Source organism: Pangasianodon hypophthalmus, chromosome 25 (assembly GCF_027358585.1).
Source record: "Pangasianodon hypophthalmus isolate fPanHyp1 chromosome 25, fPanHyp1.pri, whole genome shotgun sequence".
Lineage (NCBI taxonomy): Eukaryota > Metazoa > Chordata > Actinopteri > Siluriformes > Pangasiidae > Pangasianodon > Pangasianodon hypophthalmus.
Genome location: NC_069734.1, coordinates 11,636,008 through 11,648,637, shown reverse-complemented (window position 1 = coordinate 11,648,637; position 12,630 = coordinate 11,636,008). Strand labels below are relative to the sequence as shown.

At 43.2% G+C, this 12,630-nt stretch overlaps 1 protein-coding gene and 1 long non-coding RNA gene across 2 annotated transcripts in view; both read left to right on the top strand.

The window, feature by feature from the left end:
- ankrd11 (ankyrin repeat domain 11) overlaps positions 1–12,630 on the top strand; it is a 112,086-nt gene that overhangs the window by 76,091 nt on the left and 23,365 nt on the right. The window contains exon 3 of the mRNA XM_026946723.3: positions 9,578–9,723. Within this exon, the coding sequence (XP_026802524.3) occupies positions 9,637–9,723 (87 nt within the window). The 5' untranslated portion in view covers positions 9,578–9,636. The remainder of the gene's footprint in view (positions 1–9,577; positions 9,724–12,630) is intronic.
- The window catches only part of LOC128317459 (uncharacterized), a 111,951-nt gene that overhangs the window by 75,956 nt on the left and 23,365 nt on the right, over positions 1–12,630 (top strand). The gene's annotated exons all lie outside the window — the stretch shown is intronic.

The window sequence follows — 12,630 nt, the reverse complement described above, 5'->3', positions numbered from 1 at the left end:
TAAGAGTATTTTGGACCTAGTACCAGTGAGAGGGGAGGAAAAAATATCTGGGTTTTAAAAGGCTTTGGAGGACGAGATTTGCTGTGACATAATTTGGCTTGGCCACTTAATTCGAATAAGAGATAAGGATCAGGATCTTTTGCCCTTCCCATCATCGCTAGGGGACCTCCGGTCTCACTACAATCCCATGAGGCCTTGCAGGTGACTGTTACAGTTACTGTTCATCCAAAGATCACATGATCACCGAACACCCAGCGAGCAGTCAGTGGTGCAGCAGCAGAATAAGCTCTTACTGTGGAAAGTTCCAGTCTGTACCACTGAGGGTTATGCAGTAATTCTGCTGTTGTTTTTATTTTATGAAGGTGACTGACCTACTGACTGAGACTCTGATTCAGCCCACAAACCAGTTACTTTACTGACGAATACCTAAGGCTCTTGTGTGTTTATAGTTTACAGTGTGTGTGTTGTGGGTTGATGGACCATGTGGAGGTTTGTTTCTCATGTGAGAGCTGGAGAGATTGTTTTCTAGCTCTAGGGCTTCTACACGACTAAATGGGGTTTTGCCAAGACCATTTTTAGTAACAGCACACTTCAGGTGTTTTCTACTGAGTCAGTTAAGTTCAGTTTAGGCACAAGCAAGAACGATGGAGAGAAAAATTATAACAAACAATATTAATTTTGTAGACACTTCACAATAACATTAGCACCACTTTGAGAGTGTCATAAGGAAATGATTGGCATTTGTCTTCTTTTCATTCATAGTTATTTTTATTTGATTTCAAAAGGTCAAAGGTAGTATTGTGTAAAACTAAAATAGATTTTAGCACTGGAAAAGGTATGTAAATGTGTCAAATACTTGCAGCTTGTAGCATGATATTATTGTAAAAACCTAAACATCATAGAGTCACTGTTGCAACTATACGTCATAATTGCTGTTACTGAAAGTCTTAAGCAGGACTGTGATGGAAAAACAAGATGGCGACTTCCATGTCCCTTAAAACGTTACCGTCTGTCTGCTGCCTTGCTGTTCGCACAGCATTTAATGCTGAACTTTTTACATTCAGGCATTAAAGAAGGCACATGTCAGAGCTCTAGTGGCTTTTATCAGAGGGGTGTATTCTAGCTGGGGTGTATGAACTGAGATGCATGTGAGAGTTTGTTGCGGACTGAAAGAAAATACAAGTATGTGAAAAGGAACTTTAGTTTTAATGACATCTCTGTTGACTTTTATGGAAGAGAAACGTCTGCCTCCTCTCCCACCGTTCCAGCTGTTCTCTCTGTACACGTAATGAGAGGGTTTGGAGAAAGCTCTAGCCTGCTCGCTTTCAATATCATGCTTGTGATTATTTTTAATAGCTACACACGGTGCCTGTGTCCTGGAAAGATTTATGTCAGTCTTTGATTAGCAGATTTGGAAAGCAGAGAGGTAAACCAGGCTGAATCCGGGCCAGCGGCAAAAACGCCAGGGTTAAATGAATGACACTACTGTTCCGGTGTCTTCTTATCTAATCGTCATATAACACACACTCCGTTTGGACAGCCTCCTGATCAGATAGGTGTGCTTGTACACACTTTTCTGCTTTGTGTGTCAGTATGGAAGCTGTGCTATTTAAGAGGAGAAAGTTGAATAGGTATAGCAGCTTCCTGGAGCAAGTTACCTGGCGGTACTGTGTTGAAATCCGTCGTGCCGAGCGATGTGTGTTTGATTCCTCTCCTGATTTTACTCCCATGACGCAGGCTGGAACAGACACGCAGGCTGCCTGCAGAAACAGAGCACTAAGTGGATGTTTAACCTGCAGTCAGACTTGCATGTACGAATCCCAGGCTGAATTACACCCTGCTTACATAAGCCAACACAGCCACCGTTTGCATTGCAAACCAACAGCATAGAATGTTAGCTACACTCTACATCGAGCACATACGCACTCGCTATTTACAATCAAGGCCTGCTGCATGTCTCCATGCAAATACATTCAGATGTGATGTTGGCCTGAGCATATTTTAACACATGCACTTAGGCTTTTATTAGACTGGTAGACATGTCCAAATGTACGTGTAGGCATTTCATTCTAATCGTGTGAACTGCATTTGCTTTCCTTTAAGCCATAAATCTAGCTTTGTGAATTTGATCTTCAGTTCAAATTGTAAATTCAGTTTCCTCGCCGGAGAGTCAGCGCCACGCTGGGTTGTTGTGGAGCCAGAGAGCCGCATCACATGACTCCTTGCGTTGAGTCTCCCTTGTTAGCAGGCAAGTGGAGCACGAAAAATGGGCAGAGGGCCTGCAGCTCTGCTCCTGCCGGTGCCGAAATTGAATCTGGAATCTCCTTGTGTCACATGGCTCGTACATGCACAGCATTCGTTAGGCTGTGTGTCTTTCTGTTTTAGTGTTGTGAATGCATGAGGTGAAGGGAAGGCCATTAATGTGCATTGGCTATGATGACTAGAAATACACACACAATTTCATTAACACTCCAGTCCACTTCTATTCTTGCTCCTTCAATATCTCTCAGTCTCTTGAGCTTGCCGTCCTTGCCTCTCTTCCTGTTTTTCTCTCACTGTGTCAGCTCCTCAGAAGCACGTGCCCCTGTCCCTGCATTGCTAGGCAACAGGCCTTGGTGTGTGTGTGTGTGTGTGTGTGTGTGTGTGTGTGTGTGTGTGTGTGTGTGTGTGTGAGAGAGAGAGAGAGAGAGAGAGAGAGAGAGAGAGAGAGAGAGAGAGAGAGAGAGAGAGAGAGAGCGAGCGAGCGAGCAGCTCCCTCATGATGCTCTTCGTTCCTGTTTATCTCGGCGTTGGTTGGATAACATTCTGCAGGAGGAAGAGATGCAGAGGTAGACTCCAATGCAGCAGAGCTCTGCCGCAGGCTAGATTGGTGCCCCACACATACACACACATACACACACACACACACACACACACACACACAGCTGCCCACGTGTTCAGAATATCACTACAAATCATTCCCTCCACTCTTTCTGGCCTCTCATCATATTTACTAAGGATATGAAGAGCTTGGCCATATGTCCAGATCCACCACACTTCCTCCCTCCTCCTTTCTCTGATGGAGAGATTATGGAAGAATAAGACACGAGGCTGCATCTCCTGCCCCTCGTTTCACGTCTCTGCCTTGTTTGTCTTCTCCCCTCATTGCACAAAAGCCTCTAATGAAATGAATCAGTGCCGCTCGCCAGCCGTTCAGCCAATCACAACCCACCATCTCCTGGAGACGGGAGCTGACCTCAGCAACACTATTTACACACCAAAGTCCAGACACCCGCACCCTTCTCTTTTACACTCATAGCTAATGCAAATACCCTGGTACAGTACACGCACATGACACAAAAGGAAATGCACTGTTCTAATCAGAAGACTGCTACTTTGGTAAGCAGCCAGCTTACTATATAAAGACCAACCCATCTGGAAGGCAGCTGCCCTCTGACGGTTCTTGTTTTTTTTCCCAAATATGAGCACATCATTGTTTTTGTTTGTTACCAGAAGTCGTGCTGTGGTTAAACTGAGCTAGCTAACATTGCACAGTTTTACATGTGCATGTAGCTAGTAATAGCTAACAAATAATAGTGAATAAATAAGTTCCCAGCACTCAAAAAATATATTTTATATGATGACACTGAAGGCTGCCATTAACTTTCAATTAAAATGCTGTCCAGTGAGACGAGGACATTCGAAGGATGCAGTTACTAAAGCAGCTGGATAAAGAATGAAACACAGCTTGAGTATCTGGGCTCCATCGAGCCTCCACCTTCATGAACACTGTACAGCGTAGATACACAAGGCTGCAGTTCGGTTAGATCCGTCTCTGCCTGTGGATCTGTGAGCATGTCAGGACTGAGTACATAGACACTTGAATGTGTGTGACTTTGAGTGTGTCCACTCGTTGGCACTGTCATATCTATTAAACCAGAATTTACAGGAAACCAAAAGCAAAAAGTGAGTTTTCATGATAGCGTTTCATCGTAGGACTAACAGAAGACGGCACATTTGTAACTTGTGTTATGGAAAAGAATGATGAAAAAAGAAACTTAGTGTCATGTTGTAAACTGACTTGCTGATCAATGTTTAAAGCATTTTTGATACTTTTTCACACATTTGCAAGAACCAGTGTTAAGCAGTTCATGTATTTAAGCACTTCATCTTAACCAGTGATTAAATCCACAGTTCTAGCAATCAGTCAATAATGAATGCTATAGAATTCTTTTATAAAGGAGTCTGTCACCTGTCTTTACATGGAGTCCATTAGAAGAAAAATGAAAGTGTACAATTAAATTGTCCATTATAATGTCACCTATAGCCGGTTTAAAACCTCACTTTACATTCACAACTGCTGCAATATCATGATCGTAGTTCTCTTTAGATAAATCCATGCTACAGTAATGTGATCATATCAGGCCTTGTGACGTAAACATGAAAAGAAATGTGTTTATGCTGTACATTTACAGCTGTATGGAGGTGAGAGTTTTATCATAGAGTAGATGTTTATTTGCAGACACCAGCCCAAGAAACTAACAGTGTGAATAGGGCTAAAACTGAAATTTTTAGAAAGTGTTTTTCTTCAGTTTCTGTTGTGAGCTTTTAGATTTAAGATATGGACAACTTTTTTTTTTCTTCTCCCAAACAAAGTGCCTGGAACACATTTCCAGCCTATGGAAGGCTGAAAGTACTGCGTGCAGTAAAGGACAGTTTTATTTATAATGCACTTAAAATGCATTTGTGGTCATATTGAAACTCTTGATAAGGAACAGATAAGAAGAGTCACAACCAGACTTGTCTCCTAGCCTCAACCAATCAGAATTCGCCTGAAGGCTGATTGACACATAGCACCATAGAGGCGCAGGACATGTCATGCACAGGTGTTCATGCCAGAGTGCCTCTGCATGCTAGGATTACCCATAACCCCCCTCTCTACATCATTCCGCGAACATGCTTCCACACTGAAGTAAAAGAGACGAGGAGCCTCAGCCTGTACATTCATCTGTGCATGTAAACACCCAGGCACCCGCACAAATGCTCTCTCTAATGCCCATTGACTTAGTGCAGCTGCTGAGCTGGAGCTATTTTCCATTGGAGGCATGAGGGACAGGTGCACTGAGTCCCTCTGGAATACAAGAGTGGAGTAGACGTGCTGAAAGGAATTCGTCGAGGAAGAGGGGAGTAGGCCCAGCATGCCCTTTCATCTCACTAGCACTCACTGTCGCCAGAGTCGGCCCATATTAGTGCTGCGCACGGTGTGTGTCCCTGTTCGTGCAAGAGAGCGACAGAATGAGACGTCCTGCAGTGAGCTGAAGCGATGGCCTCTATCTGACCGCGGAAGGTGGGGGAGAGATGGAGAGAAAGAGATAGAGGGAAAGCAGGGCTGTGAAAACACTTCCCTCAGCTTTGTTTCTTTTGTCTCCGTGACACGTTTGCAATTATTAATCCACTATACACTCACAGCAGCTATAAATACTTTTTAAAGCACTTTTTTTTTTTTTTTTTTTTTTAAATAGATGTGCTGGATGTGTCGAGCGGTGTATTTGGAGCTCTGTGCCAGGACGTGAGCCAGACTGGGGAAGGGCTTGAAGGTGACTGTGTGAGAGGGAGAAATTTGTCCCAGTTATAGAAATAAATGAATCTCTGGAGACAATTGTGATTCTCAGGACAATTGCACTTCTCCTGTCTATCAGCTCAGGGGTCGTCTGTGTTTCATTGTCGGATTTGTATTGATACGTGTTCACTTGCGTCTTCTCAAAGGGGAAACGAGTGCACTGAGGGCAAAATGTTTTCCCATCCAAATCTGTGTGGTCTGCATGTGTGTGAGCCAGAGGGACAAGCCGGTTCGGACAGCAGGATTAAATGCAGCTTTTTGTGTTTGGCCCAGCGCAGGCCTTTCTGCACTGTCAGCAGGCGGGAGGAAGCGCCCTAAGCTCAGACCTCAATCATATTTTTCCCTGTGAGGCCCCAACAGCGAGTGAATTTGCAGCTCGAAATGAAATATAACATGCTGAACCTGAATGTAGAGTACTTGGTGATCAGGACCAAGAGCTAGTCTCTGCTGCAAAACCTGATCATATAGTCTACAGAAATTCCTTGTAATTCTGATTCATAATCTCGTCATTCCTGGTGTGTCAATCCAGGATAACTCTGTGATGGTTAACTCTATGATTTTTGGCCCTGTGATTCTTTGGTTATGAGTTGGGTTTAGTAGTCTTTAGTAGTCTTTAGCACACAGTGAGAAATGCTCACCGGCAACCGGTTTAGTGCCATTGACCAAAGACTCTGAGTGTGATTGCTGCTATGATGCTCATTTAAAAGCCATCAGTAGGCGGACCGCACTGGATGACTCAAAACGCAAGATCTTTCTGTTCTTTGTTTGATCTGTAAATTACTAACTTGCTCACATTAATTAATATAACGTTGCCAGTGTACATGCTCCTCGTACAGTGAGCTGCAAAGTTACCACATATGCTAATGGACCTAAGAAGTATCTCTATTACCTGAAGAATGAGCATTTAATGTTGTCCTCTTTTACCCAGTCATGAGCGCTCCAGGCTCCTCCTCACAGGTCTATTGTTAGAGAAACGTCACTGTATATTCTGACATGGGGAACACAGTAGTGCATAGTCTGTTATATAATTCATGTTTTTTTTCTTTGTTTTTTTTTTTTCCTTCTTTTTTTTTTTTCCTCTTACGTTTGGGGATCATCTTGTACAGTGTGACAAGTAATAATTTTTAAAAGACCACTGAAATTGCACTGTGTAAAACCATCACGTTATATACCAGGCGTCTTTGATTCAGAGATAAGGGCTTGTTTTGATGTGTGCGTGTTGGACAGTAGGGTACAGTGCAGAAAGCAGGCTTCATGTGATGAATTAATGCTAGCTGCAGGCAGAAGCTGCTCTGTCAGAGACACGAGAGCACACACTCTGATGGCAGATGCTGTGTTACTTATGATTGAGGAAGAAGACAGAGGAAATGAAGAGTGACTGTGACTGTGTTTCCTCTCAGGCAGCTGCTGCTCTTTGTGTGTGTTCCTTTTCCTGCCATGAAAAAAGTTCACAAAACACACTTACACAACACACCATACCCTGTCACAGAATACCCAGCTCACAGGAAGCATAACACAGCAGAAATGTTAAAATATGAAATTCTACTAACGTATGGTTGTGGCTTCTGTTCCCATAGCAGAGCACACACAAGAACATCTCCAAAACTCACAAGAAATGGAAAAATTAATTACACAATGCGCACACAGCTCACACACACTTACTGTTACAGCTTATGGAAATGTAGATGAGTAATGCCAAGCTTCTAAGATGATATTCTTTTGGCCTCAGCAGCATGATGCACGAAATGCTGTGCTTGTTGTCTGCCTTAAAATAGGCTCAAGTGGCGTGGATTGTTCCAGAACATGTGTCGACCTATTTTCAGGGAAGTGTGTAAGTGTGTATGCGCTTCTGTTTATCTCCGCCACTGACTGACCTTTTAGCCACTTTGAAATGTGAAGTTGGTGTTTTTTGTGAGGACACATCTCATGTTCCCCATGCCGGGAAGAGAGATGAGCTGTATTCCTGCCTGCCTTTACATGTGTGTGTGTGTGTGTGTGTGTGTGTGTGTGTGTGTGTGTGTGTGTGTGTGTGTGCGCGCATGGGCGCATGTGCACAAGGAGGAGATATAAATAGCTGGAGAGAGCTGCAGAAGGACGTGTGTGTGGCGCCACAGCACAACTGAGTGCCAGCGTTCCTGGGGAGGGAGGGAGAGAAGGAGGGCAAGAGGGAGATGGAGAAACAGAGCGGAATGGAGGGAGGAGCTGTTTTCTGTTACGCACGGCACTCTGGAGAAATTACACTACGGCAGGGAGAATTATTATGGCCCTCTCGGCATATGATTTATTCATGTTCCATATCGTGCAAGCGCTTCATACAGGGAAGAGGATGCTTTTAGCACAGCGGGAATACAGAGCAGCTCGAGAGCAAGTGTGTGCGTTAAAGACCCTGCCAGCATTTCTGCAGTGTGTATTATCCACTGCAGTGTGCCAAGCATCTCTGTCTTGCTCTCAAGGTTAATATCCTGTGATCTCACCACCGTAATAAATGAAGCCCCAATCTTTTTTTTCTGTCTGCTTTTTTTTTTTTTTTTTTTTCTTATTAGAGCTTGGGTGGCTTTGCTGTTTCAAGCAGATTTCTGCTAGGGCTGCATGGTAGTCTCTAAAATGATGAATTATTTTGCACAGTATTAAAATTCTGAACTTTTCATGCAATTCAGGAACAAAATAGTGTAAGTGGTGGCTTAGTGATGTAGGCATTAGGCTACTGACTGCCAGCTGCCACTGGTGGGTCTTTGAGCAAGACCCTTAACCCTTTAATTGCACCCTCAGTTGTGTCAAGTCTCAGCTTTGGATAAAAACATCAGCACAAAATAATTTTATCAACAGAAGTTATTTTCTATCACACATTCTGAACTTTTATTCACTCACATGCGGTGACTGCTTTATCCTGGTGAGGGTGACAGTGAATCCGGGGAACACTGGGAACGAGGCAGGAATACTCCCTGGATGGGATTCAAGTCCATCTCAGAGCACCACACACACACACACACACACACACACACACACACACACATTCATTAACACATTGGGGCATTTTAATGTAGCCTACTGGAATGTTGATATGGAGGCGGGAGGAAACCAGAGAACCCTGAAGAAACCCACACAGATATGAGGAAAGCATATAAAGTAGCCCGAGCTCAGGATTACACAGGGGACCCTGGAGCTCTGAGGCAACAATGCTACCCACTGTGCCATAAGCCTGTATTCCTTCAGATATAGTAATAATTAAATCACAAATCAAATTAATTAAGTATTGATCATTAAATGCTACATATGAACAGACAAAATGCAAACAGCATGTGGGGATTATAATTTAATATACCAGAGCGACTTGACTTAGCAGGAATATAGCAGTTGGTTGTCTGTTTCATTGAAGAGTATATTATAATAAGGTTGTAAATAAATGTGAGTGGCTAATTACATTTTCAAAGATGTGAAATTTATTAAGGTTAAAGTTCTATCATTTAAAGGTTGCTGCAACTTCCAGAGAGCCGCTGAACCCTTAAACCTCGACGGCTCAGCTATAGGCTTTGAATGAACACCCTCTCACTTGTAAATCGATTTACATAAACCTTCCAAATAAAAACATGCAAATGTAACATATTGTTCTCTACTGTTACTGTGTAATCATGGTCATGAGCATTAGTGTTAAATGCAAAATTCCGGACATGCATGCCGACAACAAATTTCATCATCTCGGTTGTTTTTTTTTTCCAGCTTGTTTTTTCCAGGTTTGCATTTAACTGCGTTTTTACAAAATGCCATGGGTTTGGCAGAGCAATCAAAGCTAACCTACCCTTAAAGGGCACTGCTGAGGGAGCGAGACAGCCGAGCTGTGTGTAATTGCTGGAAATGGAAGGCTTGAGGTTGTGTGACTGAGCAGAAAAGGTTTTTTTTTTCTGAGAAGCCAGACAAACAGGTGCTAATGTCTCTCCCTCTTTTTTCTCTTTTCTCTGTCCCTCTCTCTATCTCTCTCAGACGGTCGATGACGACGCGATGGAGGCGTGAATGTGGTTTGGCGTGGCGAGAGCTGAACGATGCCCAAGGGTGGGGGTTCTAAAACCCCCCAGGTGGAGGACTTCCCACTCAGCACCGACATGGTGGAGAAGCAGGGTGGGAAGAAGGTGAGATAAAGTTACATTCATAACACACACAGCTCATCATGATGACCTGATAAAACCATTAGGCGCAGTTAGGAGACAGTCTGACACCGGGCTCGTGAAAGAGCTCCTGCTGTATTGATTATGACCTAAATTCAGTCCTCAGGAGACACACACACACACACACATTATGCCTTCTCTGCTCCACATTGCTGTTAGTGCTTTTTATCTCCTGTATATTTTATCTTTAGCTAGATTTCTCACTAAACTAGTGCGGCTAGTTGTGTTTACGCTTTCTGTGCATGTTATGTATCTCTGAACGTTCTCGTGAATATCCAGCCTTGTGCTCGCTGTAGCAGCAGCTCGAGATGAAGAACGATGAGGTTAGGTCAGTGGTTAGCTCGAGCTCAGAGCTACGATTCCAGCGCGCATGCGTGTGTGTGTGTGTGTGTGTGTGTGTGTGTGTGTGTACAGAGTTCTGGGCAGGATTGCATCAGACACTGCAAGGGGGAGGGAGCGAGAGTGAGTGAGCATGAGAGCATTGCTAGGAGACCAGCCACTAAACACAGCCACTCACGCAGGCAGCTTTGAAGCGAAGTTGCGGCTCACAGCTGTCATTCCGTTCAGCCTGGTTTTCAGTTTCTCTTGCTCTCTGTGTGGATTTCTACACCATTACATGATTACCCTCTAACGCATGTAAATACAGCATTGTATTAATAGTCTGTTGCATTGATATTTGCTCTGTTTATTTATTAGTAGTGTTTGTGTAATTTTTTATACATTATGTATAATGCTAGTACTACTACTAATGCAGTACTCAATATGCATTTAATACAAATTATATATAATTATAGTATGTTATTATAACACTTTCACTGTCTACTGACATACAGCACTAAACCATATATCCTGTGTATTACAATACAAACTAATGTATTAGTATAATATATGGGTTAGTGCTCTTCAAATGCAGTAATTATATTATAATATACAGGAAATGTAGGTGTGTGTGTGTATATATATATATATATATATATATATATATATATATATATATATATATATATATATATATATATATACACATACAATATGCACACACCTACATTTCCTGTGTATTATAATTACTGCATTTGTATACATACACACACACATTGTCTGTATGTATGTACACTATATTACCAAAAGTATTCGGTCACCCATCCAAATGATCGGAATCAGTGTCGTAATCACTTGGCCTGGCCACAGGTGTATAAAATCAAGCACTTAGGCATGCAGACTGTTTTTACAAACATTTGTGAAAGAATGGGCCGCTCTCAGGAGCTCAGTGAATTCCAGCGTGGAACTGTCATAGGATGCCACCTGTGCAACAAATCCAGTCGTGAAATTTCCTCGCTCCTAAATATTCCACAGTCAACTGTCAGCTTTATCATAACAAAATGGAAGAGTTTGGGAACAACAGCAACTCAGCCACGAAGTGGTAGGCCACGTAAACTGACGGAGAGGGCTCAGCGGATGCTGAAGCGCATAGTGCAAAGAGGTTGTCGACTTTCTTCACAGTCAATTGCTACAGAGCTCCAAACTTCATGTGACCTTCAGATTAGCCCAAGTACAGTACGCAGAGAGCTTCATGGAATGGGTTTCCATGGCCAAGCAGCTGCATCAAAGCCACATATCACCAAGTGCAATGCAAAGCGTCGGATGCAGTGGTGTAAAGCACGCCGCCACTGGACTCTAGAGCAGTGGAGACGCGTTCTCCGGAGTGATGAATCACGCTTTTCCATCTGGCAATCTGATGGACGAGTCTGGGTTTGGAGGTTGCCAGGAGAACGGTACATTTCGGACTGCATTGTGCCGAGTGTGAAATTTGGTGGAGGAGGAATTATGGTGTGGGGTTGTTTTTCAGGAGTTGGGCTTGGCCCTTTAGTTCCAGTGAAAGGAACTTTGAATGCTTCAGGATACCAAAACATTTTGAACAATTCCATGCTCCCAACCTTGTGGGAACAGTTTGGAGCGGGCCCCTTCCTCTTCCAACATGACTGTGAACCAGTGCACAAAGCAAGGTCCATAAAGACATGGATGACAGAGTCTAGTGTGGATGAACTTGACTGGCCTGCACAGAGTCCTGACCTGAACCCGATAGAACACCTTTGGGATGAATTAGAGCGGAGACTGAGAGCCAGGCCTTCTCGACCAACATCAGTGTGTGACCTCACCAATGCACTTTTGGAAGAATGGTCAAAAATTCCTATAAACACACTCCTCAACCTTGTGGACAGCCTTCCCAGAAGAGTTGAAGCTGTAATAGCTGCAAAAGGTGGACCGACATCATATTGAACCCTATGGGTTAGGAATGGGATGGCACTTAAGTTCATATGTGAGTCAAGGCAGGTGACCGAATACTTTTGGTAATATAGTGTATATGCTACATGAAATAGCAATAAACTTTGCAATATAAAAAATTTAACATTTGTAGTATATTTATAATTTTAATATATTTTAATAGTTTTATGAAAACATATACATTCAGGCTGGTCATGTTTTTACGTTCCTGTTCTTTATTTAGCAATTATCTTAGGTGTGTATCGATGCTTTCTCGCATTTCTTGCACACTGTTGAATTCACATACAGTAAGGCAGTGTGTGCAGGCGGTGACATCATGGTCTCATGACGTTGGGAGTGTTATTGGACTTGGGAAGGAGGGAGGGAGAAGGAGGCGGGGAGAGAGGCAGACTGTGGGAACAGCGCCACGCTGCATTCCTGCTCAACCTTATCTCACCATGTTCAACTTCCACAAAGAGCTCCTTAATTAGCCTTCATTAGCAGTGCCAGCAGCCTGCCAGAGCTCCAGCTGTCCCGGCTGCCTCCAGAAAAACAAAAGGCGGCAAAAAAACACCATACATTGCATAAGTGTATTTATTCATATATTTG